Below are 20130 nucleotides of genomic sequence, written 5' to 3'. Positions count from 1 at the left end.
AGGCCTCTTAATTATCAAGGAGAGAAATTGTTAACTCAGTAGCTGCTGGTCTGATTAAGGACTCAAAGATTTTCAATAAGAATATTGAGAAAAGGTGGGGATCTGAAAATGAGTCAAAAGAAGAGCCTCAGATTTTTACCTTAAATGGCCCATTCTATCTGCATCTGACATGCAGTGCAGATAAAATCATTCACACAGTTTTACTTGCTGATGATTTTGTAATGGGATCCAGATAAAACATCTATTACAGACTCTATTTCTCTAAATGACTCCTAATAGCCACTTGGAGGGGTCAAGTTGTTTTTGGATTAACCTAACTGCTGGTACCAGAGCTTTTCAGGGCTCAGGTGACCAGGACCAAACACAAAGACTGCCTCAGCCTGGATTGGTCACGTAGGGAATCCGGATAACAGGCCCTATCCTGACCCTATTTCTCCAATGGCTCTCAACACTCTGGATTAGAGAAATGCAAATCAAAACGACTCTGAGGTACCACCTCACACCTAGCAGATTGGCCAATATGACTGTAAAGGAAAATAATAAATATTGGAGAGGATATGGCAAAATTGGGACACTAATACACCGCTCCTGGGCTAAGGATGGTCCCTAGCCCGGATGAAAAAGGAGGAGGGTTGGGCGTGGGGCTAGCAACCCCACCCTGTAAAAACTACATCTGCTAAAGAAACTGCAACCTAAAGTAGGGGCAGCTGGGCTAGCTCAGTGGATTAAGAGCCAGGCCTAGAGACAAAAGGTCCTAGGTTCAAATCCGGGCTCAGACACTTCCCAGCTGGGTGACCCTGAGCGACCCATTGCCTACTGGTTGTGGCCCTATGCTCCTAGAATGGAGTCCCAGGATAAAAAAAATACACTGCTGGTGTAGTTGTGAATTGATCCAACCATTCTGAAAGGAAATTTGGAATTGTGCCCAAAGAGCTTTAAAAGAATGCATACCCTTTGATCCAGCAATACCACTACTGGGTTTGTACCCCAAAGAGATAATAAGGAAAAATGTTTGTACAAAAACATTCATAGACTCACTCTTTGAGTAGCAAAAAACTGGAAAATATGGGAGTGTCCTTCAATGGGGAATAGCTGAACAAATTGTGGAATATGATGGTGATGGAATACTATTGTGCAACAAGGAACAATTAACTGCTTGATTTCCATACCAGCTGAAAGACCTCCACAAACTGAAGCAGACCAAAATGAGTAGAACCAGGAGAACATTGTACACAGAAACTGAGACACTATGGGATGATCATATGTAATCGAAATAGCAAGGCAAAGTTCCAGGACAATCTTGAGAGACTTATAAGAAAGAAAGCTATTTATATCACTACACAAAAAACATCACATATCTACCTGACCTCACTCAGACTTCTGACAGGAAAGGGAAGATACTATGAAGGCAAAGCCCTGGGAGCCTGAGGCTGAATTAGAGATGACCACCAACATGCAGGAATCCCAATCCTCTAGTGAGAAAAGGAGTAAACAATAGCAAAAAACTCTCTTCTCCCTGGAAAATTTCTATGGAGAAAAAGAGCAAAATACAGAAGTAAGAGACTGAAAACAAGCAAACCCAAACAAACACTCCACAAAAAAATGGAAATTGGTCACAATCTCTGGAGGAAGTTCAAGAACCAAGTAAGAAAGATAGAAGAAAATTGGAAGAAAAGTGGAGAAAAGAAATTAAAGTAATACAAAAAGAAAACAACAACTTAAAAGACAAAATTGCCTAAATGGGAAAAGTGGCACAGAAATAAAATGAAGTAATAAGCAAATTAGAGATCAGAATTGATTTGCTAGAAGCCATGAAAAGCAGGATAGACCAAACCAAACCAAAAAGATGATAGCTGAAAATCAGTCTTTAAAGACTAGAATTGGGCAAGTAGAAGTTAATGATCTCATAAGACAGCAAGAATTAATAAAGCAAAATCAAAGAAAGAAAAAATAGAAGGAAATATGAAATATCTCATTGAAAAGAAAAGTGACCTGAGATCTAAGAGAGAGACAATTTGAGAATTATTGGTCTACCTGAAAACCTGGAACAACAACAAAAGCCTTGACAGCATATTACAAGAAATTATCCAAGAAAACTGCCCTGATAATCTTGAACAAGAGGGCAAAACAGAAATTGAAAAATAGATCCATAGATCACCCCCTACATTGCATCCCCAAAAGATAACCATCAGGAATGTTAAGCCAAATTCAAGAGCTTCCAGGTCAAGGAGCAAATATTACAAGCAACCAGAAAGAGACAATTCAGATATCAAGGAACCCCAGTCAGGATTACGCAGGATCTGGCAGCTTCCAAGCTAAAGGACTGCAAGACTTGGAATATGATATTCTGGAATGCAAGAGAATTGGGTTTACAATCAAGAATCACCTACCTATCAAAACTGACTATATACTTTGTTGTGTAGTAGGATAGGATGATGTTGGAATAAATAGGGGAATATAGGAAGGTAAGGAATGAATGGGGAATATATGAAGGGCTGCTCAAACAGGCTAAAGAGACAGAGGGTACTAGGTACTGGGAGGAAATATGCTGGGTCCTTCAGGCAGGGAGGGTATCTCTATGATACAAGAAGAATTAGGTCAGCCAGAAGTAATATGGGTCTGGTTGAAGGGTTTCTGTTGTTAATTTCTAAGGTCCCTTGATGGAGGAGTCAAGAGGCCCTCCCTGCCAGTGAAACTTAAGTCTACAGGAAGTGATGGCTTTCCACTTCCTGCCCAAGATGGATGACTAGGTTTGCCCTCAAGAAATAAAAGGAAAGTTATTCCTTCCCTCTTCAGCCTTTGCCCTAGTACAATGATTCACCAGAGGCTCTTTGTGTAAATATTAAAGGGGATTTTTAATGTCAGGGGTAAGCAGAGGGAAAAGGGAATTAGGGTTTTGTAACTGCTGCTAGGGAGAAAGCTGGAATGGGGGGGAGGGTCGGACTGAGAGAGGCCAGCTCCCTCAGTCATGGATAGTTTCACTGCCCTGAGGTATTGAGGGTTATCAGATCACTTGATAAGGGGATGGCTTGATTTTGGTTGTCCTTCCTGCCTATAGAAGCTAAAACCCATGATGTCCAACCACCAAACTACCCTTCCTCCCAGGGCCCAATGGGGAAATCCAGGAAAATAGCAGGATGTAAATGGAGAGGTCCAGAGAAATCAGGCAAAGTCCAAAATGCCCCAAAGGAAAGAGGCCCTTCAGTTGGTACTCCAGGGATATTTATAGCCTCAGGGACCAACGGTTTTTCCCTGAGCCCAACCCCCTGACTAGTTCAACGTTCTGTCTCTTTCTAACTGTCAAGGCTGCTACAGTTGGTTTGCAAAAGCAAAAGCTTTTGCTGCAATCCTGCATTACAACTTTCAGGGGAAAGTATGGGCATTTAATAAAACAGAAGATTTCCAAGCATTCCTAAAGAAAAGACCAGAACTAAATGGAAAATTTGATGTCCAAATACAAAATTCAAGAGAACCATAAAAAGGTAAACAAGAAAAGCCCCGGGTAAGAATTTAAGGGCTTTAATAAGGTCAAATTAATTATATTCCTATATTGATAAAGATATCTGGATTCTTAAAAATTATTTTCATTATTATAGTAGATAGAAGAAATTTTCATAAGGCAGAGGTTGAGGTATTTTTAAGATGATATGTAAAAAATTGGGGGAGACAAAAATAGAGGATGGTACTAAGAAAAACTGGAAGGAAGAGGTAAAATAGGATAATGTATACCACATAAAGAGGTGCATGGGGGATGGGGAGAATACTATTATAAGAGCAGGAAAAGAATGGTGATCGGTAATACTTAAATTTTATTCTCAGTGGAATCATTTCTGAGAGGGAAGAATAGCCAGATTAATTGGGGTATAGAATTCTGTAGCAATCCAGGTATACATTAATTGTGATATTCTTTTAAGAAGTATTCAAAAATTTAACTCTTATACTGCTAATGATTGATCCCTGCAATCTTGAGTCAAATTGAATGTTGACCTTGCCAAATCCCTAGCCCTTCCCTAAGGCTACACCCCAGAAGAGAGTCAGTTATCTCAGTCTCCTTACTTTTCCTTCTATGATCAATTAACATAGGTATCAAACATCAGTAAATGCCTTAGGCCATATCAGATCTGGATCCTGATCTTAGCTCTACTTATTGTTTTAGGTTTTGGCAGTTTGCATTTTATGATGATTACCTCATAATGTTAATGTATCAGGCCACTGGCTTCTCCCCTTCCCCCCCCCATACTGTTGTAACCCCAATAAAAGTGACAAGACATCAGTTGGCAAGAGAGCTCTTGACCATCAGAGCTCCTAACCATGAAGCTCTTGACCATCAGAGCTTACTTGCTGTCTGTCTACCTTATGCCAAAACTTTCTGTGTCTGCGTATCTTTATTCTCGCCTTATCTTCTCTTTCCATTAATCCTTAACCCATAACCCATTTTCACTCAGTCCTTGGTTCCCCTTTCTAAGTGTCCAACCCACTAGGAATCTTCGTGAAGCTGCTGGACGGCTTCAAATTCTATCTTACGCTACAGAGAAGTTGAAAGGGAATAAAGAAGAGGGTGTGTGGAGAGGGGAGTATTACAAGGGAGGGAAAGGTTGGGGGATGGAGATTAATAGACTTAAAGAAAAATAGGAGGGGAATAAGAAGGGAGCAGTGGGAAGGAAAGTAAAATAAGAGTGGAGATAAGAGGGACTGATTAAAGGCAAAATACTGGTGTAGAGAAAAATAGTGAAAGAAGAAAGGACAGGATTAAAAGAGTAAATAAAAATGATGGATAATATAAAGGTGGTAAGCATAACTTTGAATGTGAATGGGATGAACTCACCAATAAAAGGGAAGCAGATAACAGAGTGGATTAAAAATCAAAATCCTACCATATAAGGGGCAGCTGGGTAGCTCAGTGGAATGAGAGTCAGGCCTAGAGACAAGAGGTCGTAGGTTCAAACCCGGCCTCAGCCACTTCCCAGCTGTGTGACCCTGGGCAAGTCACTTGACCCCCATTACCCACCCTTACCACTCTTCCACCTATGAGACAATACACCAAAGTTAAGGGTTAAAAAAAAAATCCTACCATATGTTGTCTACAAGAAACACATATGAGGCAGGTAGACACACACAGGGTAATAAGCTAAGATGTCTATTTGCTTAACATATAAATGAATACCCCAAAAAACTTTGGACTATGGCAACCTGCCACTAGTTATTAAAATATTATGAGACTTTTGCTTGGTGAATGTCTAAATCAAGGAAAAACTGACCACAAAGGAACATAGACGTTGACCTGCAAAGTGCCAAACAAACACAAATTCTCCTCAAAAGGGAATGTATGTTTTATAATCTATAAAGTAAAGTTTAAATTCTTTGAGAGTAATTTCAGGATAAGAAATTTGCCATCTCCCCATTCTACACAGAACATTCTACACAGAGACTGATACACTGTGGTACAATCGAATGTAATGGGCTTCTCTACTAGAAGCAATGGAATGATCCAGAACAATGTTGAGGTACTTATGAGAAAGAAAACTATCCACATTTGGAACGAGAACTGTGGGAATAGAAACACAGAAGAAAAACAACTTCTTGAGCACATGGGCTGATGGGGATATTATTGGGGATATAAATGATAACTCTAGTCCAACCATCAATAATATGGAAATAAGTCTTGATCAATGACACATGTAAAACCTAATGGAATTGCGTGTCAGCTACAGGGGATCAAGGGGGTTTGAGGAGAGGGAAAGAACATGAATCATGTAACCATGGGAAAATATTCTAAATAAAATAAATTAATTAAAAATAAAAAAGTGGCCTGAAATTCTCCCTCTATCCCTATTTTATCTTCATAGCAGGCCCAGGGGAGATCTACACATCTCATCATTTGAGATGCTTTTTGGACATCCTCCTACACAGGCTAAACCTTTCTCTCTTCCATATACATCATTTCTAGGGGGAGATACTTCTATTGCCTGATATATACAAGATTTAAAAATCAAATTGCAAGAACTTCATTAATCTGGAGCTGCTGTACAAGCAGGACTTCTCACTTGATTTGACTTGCACCCAGGTGACAAGGTGTACATAAAGAACTTCCAGCACACTGGGGGAATTCAGCCTACCTATGAAGGTCCATTCCAAGTCCTGTTAACCACTCCAACAGCTATCAAAATTAGAGAAAAAGACTCTTGGATCCATTGCTCACATGTAAAGAAGCACCTTCTATTGATAATGAGTGACTGTATCCTATCATGCTTATGGTATTTGCTGATTATTTGTTTTAGATTTAATTTTGTTTTTTTAAGTTTATATATTAGTTTAATTTATATACAAATATATTTATGTATATACATATATACATATATTTAATATATAATTAGTTTAATATATATACATTGTTATTATTAAAAATGATGAGGGCCGAGATCAAAAGGGAGAATAATATTTTAATAAAAGCCATGCTGATAGAGATAAACTGACCACGCGCCTGTAAGAAAAATCACGGGAAATGTAGTTCCAAGTATCCCAAGTGATTTTTAAATGACACGACATACATATATAACACAGTAACAAATTATAAAGACAGTGCAACAAATATCTGTTGCACTGTCTTTATTTATACTGTCCTATGCTTGGACTACAAGCAATACCATCATAAAAGTCCATACACTAGGGGGCAGCTGGGTAGCTCAGTGGAGTGGGAGTCAGGCCTAGAGACAGGAGGTCCTGGGTTCAGGCCCGGCCTCAGCCACTTCCCGGCTGTGTGACCCTGAGCGAGTCACTTGACCCCCATTGCCCACCCTTACCAATCTTCCATCTGTGGGACACTGCACTGAAGTACAAGGGTTTAAAAAAAAAAAAAAGTCCATACACTAGTTGGACAAAACTTGTATTAGTAACCTTTAGATAAGTTCATGTGCTTTTTGAGAATTTTGGTATTTCTTTGAATGTGCATTACCTGCTGTATTACTGTACTACTCTTTTATAAAGTTATTACCTGGTCAAAATTATTTGCACTCACACTGTGGATCATGGCCAAGTTAAAAAGGAAATGGATTTCATTTTTTGGTTGAGAAACCTTTGTATTCTGCCTCTTCTTTACTGACACAGTGTGTCACTGATTGTAAGCTATATATTTTTTATTTTTAAAACATTTTTATTATTGTTCTTTTCCCTTGTATGTGTAATATAGTATTTGAGTTTTATTTTTTCTCTCATTTTTTTGTACTTAAAGCACATGTTACGAGTATAAGCGTTTTTTGTTGTTTTTTTTTTTAATTTTGCACTAGGGTAAGTTTAAAATGTCCATTAGTCCTAATGTCAGTGCATACCCAAAAGCTTTAGACAATGGAAACCTATTATCATTCATAGATTAAAAATTATGGGATTTTGCTTAATGATTCTGTCTGATTCCAAGAGAAGGCAATACAAAAAGAAACACAAAGCTAACCTGCCAATTGAGCACAAGGTCAAAGAGACCAACCAATCCTAGTGGTATTTAGGAGATTCTGAGTAAAGACAAGAGCATTTGAACTTGTTTGAGTTTCGAGGTTGCAGCTGTTTGACATACGTCAGAGGCAAGTCTTCCCCATCCCACCTTCTGTCAAACGCCTCACTTTTGCTGCCACCCTGGCTCCCGTATCCCTGAAAGAAAAGATATAATCAGACCAGAGAATGCTATTTCCCATTGGCTGCTAAAATCTAGTCCCTTTTCTTTCTTTCATAGTGTTTTTTTTTTTAACCCTTGTACTTCGGTGTATTGTCTCATAGGTGGAAGAGTGGTAAGGGTGGGCAATGGGGGTCAAGTGACTTGCCCAGGGTCACACAGCTGGGAAGTGGCTGAGGCCGGGTTTGAACCTAGGACCTCCTCTCTCTAGGCCTGGCTCTCACTCCACTGAGCTACCCAGCTGCCCCCTTTCATAGTGTGTTAATTTTCTGTAGTCCTGGCTGCTGAATGGGTAAGTGTATAATTGCTGCTACAGGCTTATGAGACATAAATCACTTTAATAGGGTCCTGATTCAAGGACATGCAATAGGTTTATTTTTTCTTACTTAGAATTTTTACACATAAGACTTTGATATTTTATATTTCATCCAAAAGTTACTTTTTCTCTTTTATTTGGATTTTTGATGTTTTTGATTTCTTTTAGGAATTGATTCATATACTGTAGCCATCTTGTGCAAGTGGCCATTTTTCTACAAGCAACATCAAGTTGGGGTTCAGAATTAGAACCCCAAAGAAGCCAGGAGTCAGTTAAAAGACTATTGGGATAGCATTATGTAAGGAGGTAGATTCTAGGCAAATCAGCTCAGTCCTGACTGTGGGTGAGAGGGTGAAGGGAGGTTTTGGGTACTCTCTATTGAACCCCTGTAATCTACTTCAGGATTGGGATTAACCTGAATCCTCAGTGCTGTATCCAGTTGTTCTTATCTATCTCTATCACAACTTGCATTCTGCAGCTTACATATATCATCAAGTGTATTGCCATCAACTTCTACAAATCATTGTTGAAGTACATCAGCCACTTATCATCATCTGGTTTAACTAGCCCAGTCATCTACAAGCCAGTGAGCAGAAGCTGAAAGCAAGCTGAGTATGGAACTTCTACCAAAGGCTTTCCCTGAAGGAGGGATGGCCTAGTTCCCACTCTTCTGGATTTAACATTAGATTTTCCTAAATCCTCTATCCTTTCCCATCTTTCCTACGTTCCCAACATCTTCTGTTAATATCTTCCTACATTAAGTAAAGAAGTTATCTGTAACAAGAAGCTGTAGTAATCCTGCTGCTTAAAACCATCAACTTCTGAAGAATCCTCCATTCTGTTAGCATTGACAGTTGGGGAAGTCTCCCTGCTTTTGGGAATTCTCATACGCTTTCCACACATTCAAGCCCATAAATTATTCCCTAACTAGCTGAGATATCAACACTACTAGCTTAATATCATCTTAGCCATATTTAACATCAAATAAGATATTTTGTTAACATCTCCAAAGGAGCTGTTGGGCTTGGGCCCTCAGTGTGAAAGACTCTCTAAGCTCTTGCCTGCAAGGGGTTTGAATTGCTACTGACCCCAACAACTGCCCAACCCCCACAAGCTGTGCTGTGGAGCTGCCAGTCATTTAGCAGCCAGAGAATCACCTTTACAATACCTCATAACTCAGCCATGTATCCCTGGGGGATCCCTATGTTTGTCAACACCCTCCTCAGGGGGGATTGTATTATTATCCTATAATGCAAAGTTTAAATTCTTTTGAGAGTAATTTTAGGATAAGAAACTTGCTACCTCCCCAAATCAAGAAAGTGAACTGTTTGGAGAAGGCACCATGAAGATGCCTGCAGAGACCACACACTGCACCAAAAGATCCAGAGTGAACTTTGGGATGTGGTGATTTGAACTGTGGGATGTTGAATGTATTTATTTTGAATGTACACTCTTATGCCAAAGGGGACTGCCCCCAAATTGTTTTTTTTGTCAATGTAGTAATCATTGATTTTTCTCTTTTATTTCCCTCTTATCCCCAAATGATTGTATTTTCCCTTTAGAAACTGCAATATTGTATATACCTTTAGTTAAACATCTTTAGAGTTATGTTGGTTATGTTTAAATGAAACATTTGGCAGATTAGTCTCTCAAATGATCACAGAGGGAATTGTGTAATTAGAATTTTGTACCCTTGAACGACATTTCTCATCATTCCTCTTTCGACCCCACATTACATCCTTATGTTTTGAAGGTAAGTTTATATAGCTCTATCCTCTTGCTCTAGCTTTCCCCTCTTTTGTGGTCTGGGAATCTCCTCTTTACTGATGGTTTTTACTTTCCTTTGTTTCAAGTGATTATTAATAAATCTTATAAAATATAATACTTGGAGCATTGGATATTAATTTTTAATCTTACATTATTTATATGGATTCCCTGCCAGGATCCACTCTGACTAAAGTAAAGACTTAGGGGAAAAGCTATTCAAGGAAATTTTGATCTTGATTAATATTAAAAAGTCTAGGATTATTTCTTACCCTTCTCAGCAGCCTGAACATTTCAAGCAAATTGTGAGGATTTTGAAAACAGAACCAAAAGTTAGTAGATTCAACATTTCTAGTATCATTTCTAGTCATGCACACAATTCTACTGGGGATGATGCTACAAGTTTTATATCATTCTTGCTCATACTTGGTTGAAAAAATACCTGACTTACGGTACCTCAGATGAATAAGATGATGTAACTACTCATTCAGTACTTTACTTATTTGAATGGGAAATAAGAAATGCCTAACATGTAGCCACAGTTTCAACTCAGAAGATCTCTGACTAAAAAAAAAATGTTATGATACCAGAGTACATCAAGAACTTCAACAAGGAGACTAAGTTATATTGAGAAATCTTGGCATTCAAGAGATTCACAAGTTAGCTAACTATGGAAGGTAATGTATACAAAATAATTGAGAATAACAGGCAACTTACTTGTTTACAAAATAGTCTCCAGGAATTGAGGGACTCTATCACTACTATATTCTGCAAACATCTATTACTAAGGATAGTTCATTGAACTCATCTGAAAACAAAGGCTGTTTAATGGCTGTACAAAAACTTTCTGATCAAGATTTGGGCACTATAAATGATTCAATTAGTGAAGGAAACTGTGTATTAATATTATTTAATTAATCATTAAGAATTAATATCAGAGGCAACTCCTTTCCTGCCCCAAACTGCTACAAAAACTGTTAGAGTACAGCATTAATCCATAGGACAAGAGCATATTGATAGCCAACCTAGTATGGCTGCCAATCTAGATGTAGATACAAAAGTCTCTAATGGCCTGATGGTCAGTCTTTGCTAACTACTAAGAACTACAGGAGAACTAAGCCTAATAGACCAATCATTAGGCAAAGTTATGTTGTTTTCAATAAACTTGAAGTTATAATTATATATCTCTATGCAATAATACTAGTGATTTCCCATGTGAAATGTGTCTTGAATGTGATTATATGTTTATTTCTATACACATGAATTACTACATGTTTGAGTAAGCTTATTTGACAATTTTTTATTATAACAATATCTATTTGTAATTGTTTTGTTGTATTATTGCTTATAATGTTAATTATACACATATACATATATAACTACATATATTTACCTACAGATTACACAGATATGAAAATAACACTATCAACTAGCATTTATACATATGTGTGTTTGTGTTTGTGTGTGTGTGTGTATATATATATAGTGATATTGGAAATTTGGGGGTCTTAATATTGAGATCCATGATATAAACTTCTGTGGATGTTTAGAGGACTTGAAAACTACATTTCCCATGATTCCTCTTGTGTAGTACAGGTGGGCAGGAAGTGTGATTATGTAGACAGAAGTATAACGTCTCAGAACTTGATTGGGATGCTCTCTTTCCTGCTGAACAAGCCAGGTGGGCAGAGGTAATGGCGGGGCATTTGAATAAGATCTTAGCAGGCACGTGGTTCTCTTTTTTTTTTTTTTTTTTCCACCAGTCCCATTAATCTTCTTCATTAAACTGTACTTAATGTCTACCAATATTAGGAAGTTTGCAAAGTACCCAAACTTCACTGATGGTAAGAAGGTATTACTTGGAAGCAAAATAGACTAGTCCATTCCATGGTTCTTTTTAATTATCAATATGGCTGTTAATAAAACCATAATATCCTCAAATATATCTATCTATATTAATTTTATTTGTAACAACATATATAAAACATGCCTGACTACATAGCAGACATGACAAATGCAACCAACTGATAGTATTATTGTAGCAGCTAGCTAGCTCTGCTTTTTTTAGCCATGCTTATTGATTTTGATTGATTGCTATGTACTATGAATATGCATGTACTTCTGAAATGTGCATTTTTTGTGTGTTCAGTATGTAGTGAGGCATGTTGTCATTGGAGATAATATCACACGCATTTTCCAAAGTGATGCTTTGTATATAGTATCATGTCTACTGCATGTATTGCTAATATATATTTTATTTCAGTTTCAGCAGTTCTAAAGGTTGGTTACTTGGGACACCAAAGAAATCAGTCTTTTAAAGTACTGGTGTTTGTGTTTATACTGTATACTAAAAGATTTTGGACTTGTCCCAGCTGATTTTTGCAAGGAACTGCAAAGAATTTCAGATCAGGAAGGAATATAATGCTAGTCCCAAAGCCCATTGTTATGGGACTCTCTCCTCATTCATGGAGATTGTTATAAGAGAATTAGGGAAAGTTTAGCAATAGGCATAAGTTAACTGGGATGGCTGACAGTCAAGTGCTGAAATGTTCCAAGCATAGCATGGAACAGTGGAGAAAGACTTCTTTTCTGAGAGACTCTCTGGATGCAACTGATGGCAGTTAGAGGTTTTTCTTAGCTGCTGGAGGTGAAGAGCCCAGAAAAATAACTGTCTCCTGTAAACCCATCTACCCTGGAAAAGATCAAATTGAGCAGTGAATCTGGTTTGATTGTTGCATATATCAAACCAGTTCAGCTCCTTGACTTTACCCCTTTTGTGGATTTACTTGTTGTGACTCCTGGTGGCTGTGAACATTGCTGGAACAGAAGTGGACGCCTGCAGTGAGACTCACATTCACTCCTAACCTTACAGGCTGGACCTGTCAGCCTGAACTTAGAGCTAGTGTAGTTTTGTCCCACCTCCTAGTCCTTGAACTTACCCATTAGATAAATAGTTTTAGTTTGTTCATTCCCTCTATACTTAAACCGTAAGCTCTTAATAAACAGTTTTACTTTACTTCCTGTGCCTTCCTCCAAACACAAGAAATAACCCACAGAAAGTTAGCCTTCCACTCTTGTCTTTCCCCAGCTTGAATGGTGACCAGAAACGGCCAACTGTCATTCACCGAAGAATGTGTTTTTACTCAACTCACACATCCCTTGTGTAGGATCTCAGTTATCCTGTATATCCTGTCACTTGTGGGTGTGTGGGTATGTCCTGGTTGTGTGTGTCACCCTTGTGTTACACTGTGAAGGCAGTTACCTATTTCAAGATCAATGCCCTGTTCTGCATGAGTAGCAGGGTAGAGTTGGTGAGAGCAGAATTTTCTTCTCTTTTTTCAGCCTTCTAGTCTTCTTCAAGTTTCTCTGAACTCTATAGTTGCTTTGATTGCTTTTGGCTTCCAATTTTAAGAGAGAAGATGAAGAAGCTAACCCCACTTTAGGCTCCTGAAGGGGAAAATAAGACTGGGAAGAAGCCAACATAAAAACACATGGCAGCCTCCTTCATGTCTTTTTTCTCCAGTTTGCTACACTAGAGGCTTTGGGAAACCTCCCTTTGTGTGAGATCTAGGAATCTCTCCTGGTTTGTTATCTCTTTCTCAATGAGAGAACTTTTTCACTCTGTGTTGTCTGGTATATATCCAATGAATATTTTCTCTAATTCCTCTTTTACTATAATTGAATAAATGGGTTTCTTGGCTGTTTGATATATTTGAGCATTATGGAAATCATATTTGGTAGAAAATGGTTCAGGTCTTGGATATAGAGCTTCTTCCTTTCCCCAGTAATGAAACAGTGATCACAAGTTAGCTTAATCTTAAAAATCTCTCCCAGAATAATAACATTTAAGGGGACAGGTAGATTCTAGTACAGTATCCCATCTCTCTGAGAAGAGCAGAGTAGCAATCTCTGATTCCCTAAGACCTCTAGGATGAAATATAAAATCCTGTTTAGCATTCAACATCTTTCATAGCCTTCTTTCTATCTTTCTAGTTTTTGTTTCCGCCTTACTATTCTTTGAAAAAGGTGTGACAAGGTCCCTCAATAGTGGCATGGGTGTATGTATCCCTTATATGAAGTAAAATAGATAGCTTTAACCTTCTGCCATTCCCTCCTCCCTCCAAAAACAGACCTTAGTTCATTCCAGGAGGAAACTAAGAAATGAACGTTCCTGGAGCCTCCAGAGTCTCTCTATGGACTTTAGGTTGTTATCCAAAACACCTTATGAAACTACTTTTCAAGGCTGTCCTTTCATGAGGGTCCCTCTCTGTTGAAATGTATTTAAATTCTTTCCCCACTCTCCTTTATGCTCCCTGTGGTGACCTCAGATTGTGATATTTTTGCTTCAAAGATCCGTATTATTGCTACTCTGGTAATTCAGGTTGACTAGGGGAATGGGAGTTAGATTAGACTAGGTTCTGAATGATGACTGCAAGTTGTTCAGTCATTAGGAAAGAGAGAGTATGACCATGGGGAGTTTATTATATTAATCCTTGAAGAATGAGTTTAGGTATAGTTCCATTGTCCATAAAGGTTTAGCCTTAGGGTGAAGTTCTCTAAAGTTCTTAGGCATTTCATGGTAGGGGACAGATGCCTACAATTTTAGACTTGAAACTTTATAAAATGACCTTTTCTAAATGGCATTATTTGCCTTCCTCAAGGTAGAAACTAGACTGGAAACTTCACTGAATGGTTTTTCTCATTTCTCTGGCAAAGAGGGGTTTGGAAATCAATGGAATGGTGTAGACCAGTTGGGAGAGTTATTTTGCCCCACTTACAGTGATGGAATGATTTTTCTCTTCTTCAAGAGGGAGGCTGGGGATCTGCCACCCATTTTGTTTTATGAATTTAAAAACATTCAGAAAAGTGAGCCATAAGCTTCACTAGGCTGCCAAAGGGGTGCATGACATGAAAAGATGTTAAGAGCTTTTGATAGAGAGGAAGATCTTCAGAATAATGGTAAAGAATATAATGGATAGATAGAATGAGAAGGCATATATGGGTAATGATCTGCAACATTGAAGGGAATCTTTCACATCTTAAGTTTCCAAAAAACAATTTATTTATCAGTCTTATTTAAGAAAAAGCACTGGACTTAGAAGAATCAGGAGACCTTCATGTCCTGCTTCTGACACTATCTGTAAAAACACGGTCAAGTTATTTGATTTCCCTTTCCTGATATGTAAGGCAAGGAAAAAAATATGCATATTACCTATCATATAGGTTGTGATGAAATAAGTCCTTGGTATTGTTATGATACTGTAAGTGTGAATCATTATTATTATTTACAACAGTCTGGATATATTTTGAAATAAGAAGTTAATGTTAATAAACCCGAGAATTAGGTGCTGGACCCTCTATCTGTACTAGCTTCGTTTACCTCAGGGGTTCTTAACTTTAAGATGCATGCATTTATTATTTTTCTTAATCGTAATATCTGCATTTCAATATGATTGGTTTTCTTTGTAATCTTATGTATTTTGCATTGTGTACTTATAAAATACTGCTCTAAGACCGGACCTAAATGACCACCAAAATACTAAAGAGAAAAGTTAAGAAAGTCAGAAATGAAACAGTTTTAAGGGAAGCAAAGCTTGGCCACTCTCTTGGGCTTCCCGATAGGTCCACGCAAACGTGACGTTTTCAATTAGACCTGGTAGCCTATTGGGCATCTGATCTGAAAGCCTGAGCCACTTCTAGCCTTTCCCTTCTCTCTCATGATCAGAGACTACTCTCTTTCCTATTGGTGAGGATGACTTTCCTGTGCGTTTGAGTGTGGCTACGGCCATCTATTGGCCTAGATCTTGACGTAAGCTGCGGCGCCTCTTTCACGTGTTGGGAAGCGCACTGCCGGCTTGGAGAAGGCGTGTTAACTCGGCTCATTTTCGGGATACGGGCCGGGCCTCTCGTTGCTGTATGTGGCCCCTGTGGCTGCCTTGGGCCTGCTGGAGCGTGCGGTTTGGCAGAGTTATGTCTCAAGGCCCTGCCCGCCGGCCGCGACCGCCTAAGGACCCCCTGCGGCATTTGCGCACCCGAGAGAAGCGTGGTCCTTCCGGGGAGCGCGCGGGACCCAGCACAGTGTACTTGCAGGTGGTGGCGGCTGGAACGCGAGACGCGGGCTCGGCTCTTTATGTCTTCTCGGAGTTTAATCGGTGCGTCTTTTGCTCAGCCTTGATCCACTTTCTTCTTATTGGTTCTCCCTCGTTTCCTCCAAACCCCCCCCCCCCCCCCCACGTTCTTCTGTCGGGTTTTCCCAGTTCTTATCTGAGTGCGATTCTACTGGCTGGCCAATGAAGACAAGGTCCAGGACTGGAAAAGAGCACCTAAATTCGAGTCTTTGCTTTGCAGTCCTATCTCTTACAGACTTGTGGCTAGCCACTCCCTTTGGCTCCTTTATGTTTAAAATGAAAGGTTGGCCCCAAAGTCCTTTTTAAGGTGGAACAGTTCCCAAGGGCGGTGTCCTTTAGTGTGGATTTTCATTTCCTTTCTGACCACCTCGATCTCTTAATCCGAGGATTTGGAGTAGGGAAAGTGGAGTAGCAAAATTAGCTCTTTTAAGGCCGCGTAATTGGATGAAAAGTACTGAATTTGGAGTCAGAGGACCTAATTTCAATGATTTTGTTCTACAACCCCTGTGACATTGGGCAAGCACATTCACCTGCTTGTACTTGTTATTTATTTTAAACTCTTACCTTCCATCTTACAATCAATACTGTTTATTGGTTCCAAGGCACAAGAGCAGTAAAGGCTAAGCAGTTGAGATTAAGTGATTTGTCCAGAGGCACACAAGTAGGAGGAAGTGTCTGAGATCAAATTTGAAACCAGGACCTCCTGTTTCTAGGCCTGTCTCTCGGTCTAATGAGTCACCTAGCCACCTCCCCACCTCCCCTCAATTCCTTATTTATAAGAAAGAGAAGGCTGAACTATGTGAGGTCCAGCTCTAATTCTACAGTTTTATGATGGCCAGTTGAGCAGAAAGGAATAGAATTTTAAAACCAGACCCTATGGAAGTTAGGAGAGAAATTGGGAAAAGGGGAAGAGGCTTTTCCTTTTGAAATGGAAATAAGACACTTATTCTCTGCTTTAAAAACTCTTGACACTGACTAAAATATCTTGCATTATATTTTTGTAGGTATCTTTTCAATTGTGGGGAAGGTGTCCAAAGGATCATGCAGGAACATAAGTAAGTTTGTCTTCCATTTGAGGTTGTAGTCGATTCTGGATTTTGTTCTTTCTAAGGATTTTTGGAATAAATGAAAGTGACATCATTTTGTGAGAAAAAAAGGGAATTCTGTAAAGAAATAGACCAATGTGCCATTCCATTGTTTTATTTTACAGACTGAAGGTTGCTCGCTTGGATAATATCTTCCTAACTCGAATGCACTGGTCCAATGTTGGAGGTTTGTCTGGTGAGTTTTCTTTTAGAATCAGGGAACTGGGAAGGAATGCCTAGAATTTTAACTAAATTCCAATCACTTCTTGTCACAATATTAATTCATCCATTCAAAAAATAATTGTTAGTTACCTGAGATATTCAGAATACCATGACAATTTAGGTAAACCTTTCTAGCCTATTCATCATTGATATGGTAAGTAAAACCTGTGAAAATATATGTGATTTAGAAAGGAGTCATATTTAATCAGTGGTCCAACTCTGTGAATTTATTGCTGGTTTCATTTGTTTTGCTGCTGAACAAAAGATTTATGGCAGGAAATTAGAAAAGATGACATATGAGTTATAGTTGTAACTCATGGTAAATATGCCCATTTGTGGGCATATTAAGAGCTATAGTAGAGTTCTGGTTTTGGAGGTAGAAAGTGATGAATTAAAATCCAACCCATATTTACTAACTATATATATACTCTTCATGGGTCATTTACAGAGCATTTTATTCCAGAGCACTGGGCTAAAGACTGAAGATGTAGATAGAAAAATGAGAGTCCATGCTCTCTCATATTGTAATGATAAAGACAACACATAGATTTGACTCACAAATCATCTGTAGAGTTCCTGTGATTCTTCAAAGTGTAACAACAAAGTAGATGGTAATGTATCTTCTTAACTGGCCAGTGGTCTTGTAGTGGAGATTGGGAGGAGTGGCCCTGATACTCTCATGGCTCTTGGTTTTAGGATCTTAGGCTATCTGAATCTGAGGGGCAATAATGGTGGGTAGTTTGACTTTCTTGACATGTGCTATCGCCTTACTCTGAGTATCTTGTAGTTTTATGTGTGTGTATTTGTACATATTGGTAGAATAAGTTCTTTAGTTCCTATTCTAATGCAGATTACACCTTCTGCAGCTTATGATTTTAGATACATTGGCCTTGAACGCAAGTCTTGTTGCATCCATGCTCAGAACTTCATCCTTTATGGTTTGGGTCAATGCCTCAGAGGTTTAAGTTTCCATATCAGGAGATTGATCCCAAACAAAATTATAGAATTTCCCCGTATTTATTGACTGCCATTCTAATCCTTACTGGTGAATGTTAAATTCTTTCACTTCTTTTCACTTCTGAACCAAAATATTTAAGTGTTGCTACTTTTGGTGTGCAGTTGAAAAATTTCTGATGCTTGCCCACACTTTTCTTACTCATCTCTTTCACCCAAAATTTCATTGTCATCCAGGCTGCCAATTTTCCTTGTTTCCTTCTTAGAATATGGATTGCAGATAAGAGGAGAGCTAATTAAATGAAGTGAGGTGGTTTCCTCTAATTTTTAAAGATAAGTCTTGATCTGAGAGACTGCCACCACTGGTATCTTCAGGTAGAAATGTCAGAGATGTGTAATTTTGTAACATTCATCTTGTTTCTTTTTAGGAATGATTCTTACTTTAAAGGAAACTGGGCTTCCGAAGTGTGTCCTTTCTGGACCACCGCAGTTGGTAAGTTTGAGTTGTTTAAAAGAAAAAAACACACATCTAAAAATCTGTTAAAAGGAAATCTTTGACAAATGTGAATTCTTATAATAGCTCAACTGTCTCCTTGGATTTGGAGGCTAGAGGGACAAAGGAAATGGGGTAGCCATGGTCTAAAGAGATTGGGGAGAGCCAATTAAATACCAGGAAAGAAGTGATTGTTACTATGTGGTATGGAGCCGAGCAGCTAATGTTTTGAAAAGAACATTTAACTAGGACTTAGATGTGTGTTCTAGTTTTGGCTCTAGATAGGCCAGTCTCTTAAGATTCCATTAATGTTAGTTTCTTTATGTGTAAAGTAAAGGGAACAGATCATTCTAAGAGGTTTCTTTGGGGTTCTTTTCAGCTCTAACAATTTATAATTCTATAAACCTTAAATATCAGTTATTTTATGTTAGGACTATTCTTACAAAGCATATACTGTATAGAATAATTCCCAAATTAGAAATACCTTGTTGACCTGGCCTCTTTCCTCCTGACAGTTTTACTTGAATTTTTCTGAAGAGAAGGTTTCTAGTCATTCAGATTACAGGTTCTGTGTTCTAACTTTGTAGCTTTGGATACTAGTTACTATAATAAGTTTCTGTGAGGAAGGCAGCATTTTCTAATGTCTGTGGGAACTTTGTTTATATCAGATGTGAATCAACTTGTAGAGTTGATAGAATGTCTTCTCTCTTTCTAGGAAAAATACCTTGAAGCTATCAAAGTATTTTCTGGTCCATTGAAAGGAATAAACTTAGGTATGTGTTCAGCCATGATTTATCTACTATTTTATTCCTACATAGTATTACTGTATTGTGAGCCTTAAGATAAAAATTAACTTTAAGTCAAATCTCATGAAATGTCATGCTACATAAATGATATTTTCAAAACGTTTTCTTCAATCCTCTAGTCTTATTCAACACAGGTTAAGTCAAGTCATGTCAGTAAAGCTCTTGTTCTTCTTTGCCTGGCATTGTTTAAGTGATAAGGATACAAAGACAGGCAAAACTTAGTCCCTGCCCTCCATAGCTCATATTTTAGTTGTAAAGACAATGCAAACAATTGAATAGGAATAAGACAGCAAACATTGAATTGCTTTTGCTATATAATACTTAAAGAAATAATAGTTTCTATTTGTAATAGAAAATGGTAATGAAAATAATTTATTTTATCTGAATTGTCTTTTTAAAACTATTAGAATTCATTCTTCATAGTGAGGAACACTGAGTTCAAATTTTTCCTCTGACACAAGTATTGGTTTTGTGACCCTGGACAAATCACCTAAACTGTCAGTACTCTAACTATAAAATTGTAGAATGCATATTTCTATTAGTTGAGGCAATTTCCCAGTCTAGAGATCCCTGCACCAGATCTAGACCAAAACAGGTCTAGCCCAAAATAAAAGGCAAAAATTATGAAAAGTTATTAAAACAAATCCACAATAACTGGATCATTATAAAACAGTGGGATTGTTTTATGATCTAATCTTAATT

General features: G+C 38.2%; 1 protein-coding gene across 1 annotated transcript in view; it reads left to right on the top strand.

The window, feature by feature from the left end:
* The first annotated feature begins 15656 nt into the window (after positions 1-15656).
* The window catches only part of ELAC2 (elaC ribonuclease Z 2), a 68267-nt gene continuing 63793 nt past the window's right edge, over positions 15657-20130 (top strand). Inside the window, exons 1-5 of the mRNA XM_044675181.1 lie at positions 15657-15892; positions 16873-16923; positions 17079-17149; positions 18558-18622; positions 19338-19395. Of these exons, the coding sequence (XP_044531116.1) occupies positions 15657-15892; positions 16873-16923; positions 17079-17149; positions 18558-18622; positions 19338-19395 (481 nt within the window). The remainder of the gene's footprint in view (positions 15893-16872; positions 16924-17078; positions 17150-18557; positions 18623-19337; positions 19396-20130) is intronic.

This window comes from Gracilinanus agilis, chromosome 4 (assembly GCF_016433145.1).
Source record: "Gracilinanus agilis isolate LMUSP501 chromosome 4, AgileGrace, whole genome shotgun sequence".
NCBI lineage: Eukaryota > Metazoa > Chordata > Mammalia > Didelphimorphia > Didelphidae > Gracilinanus > Gracilinanus agilis.
Note: the sequence above shows the minus strand (reverse complement) of the source record. Positions and strands in the feature narration are given on the sequence as shown.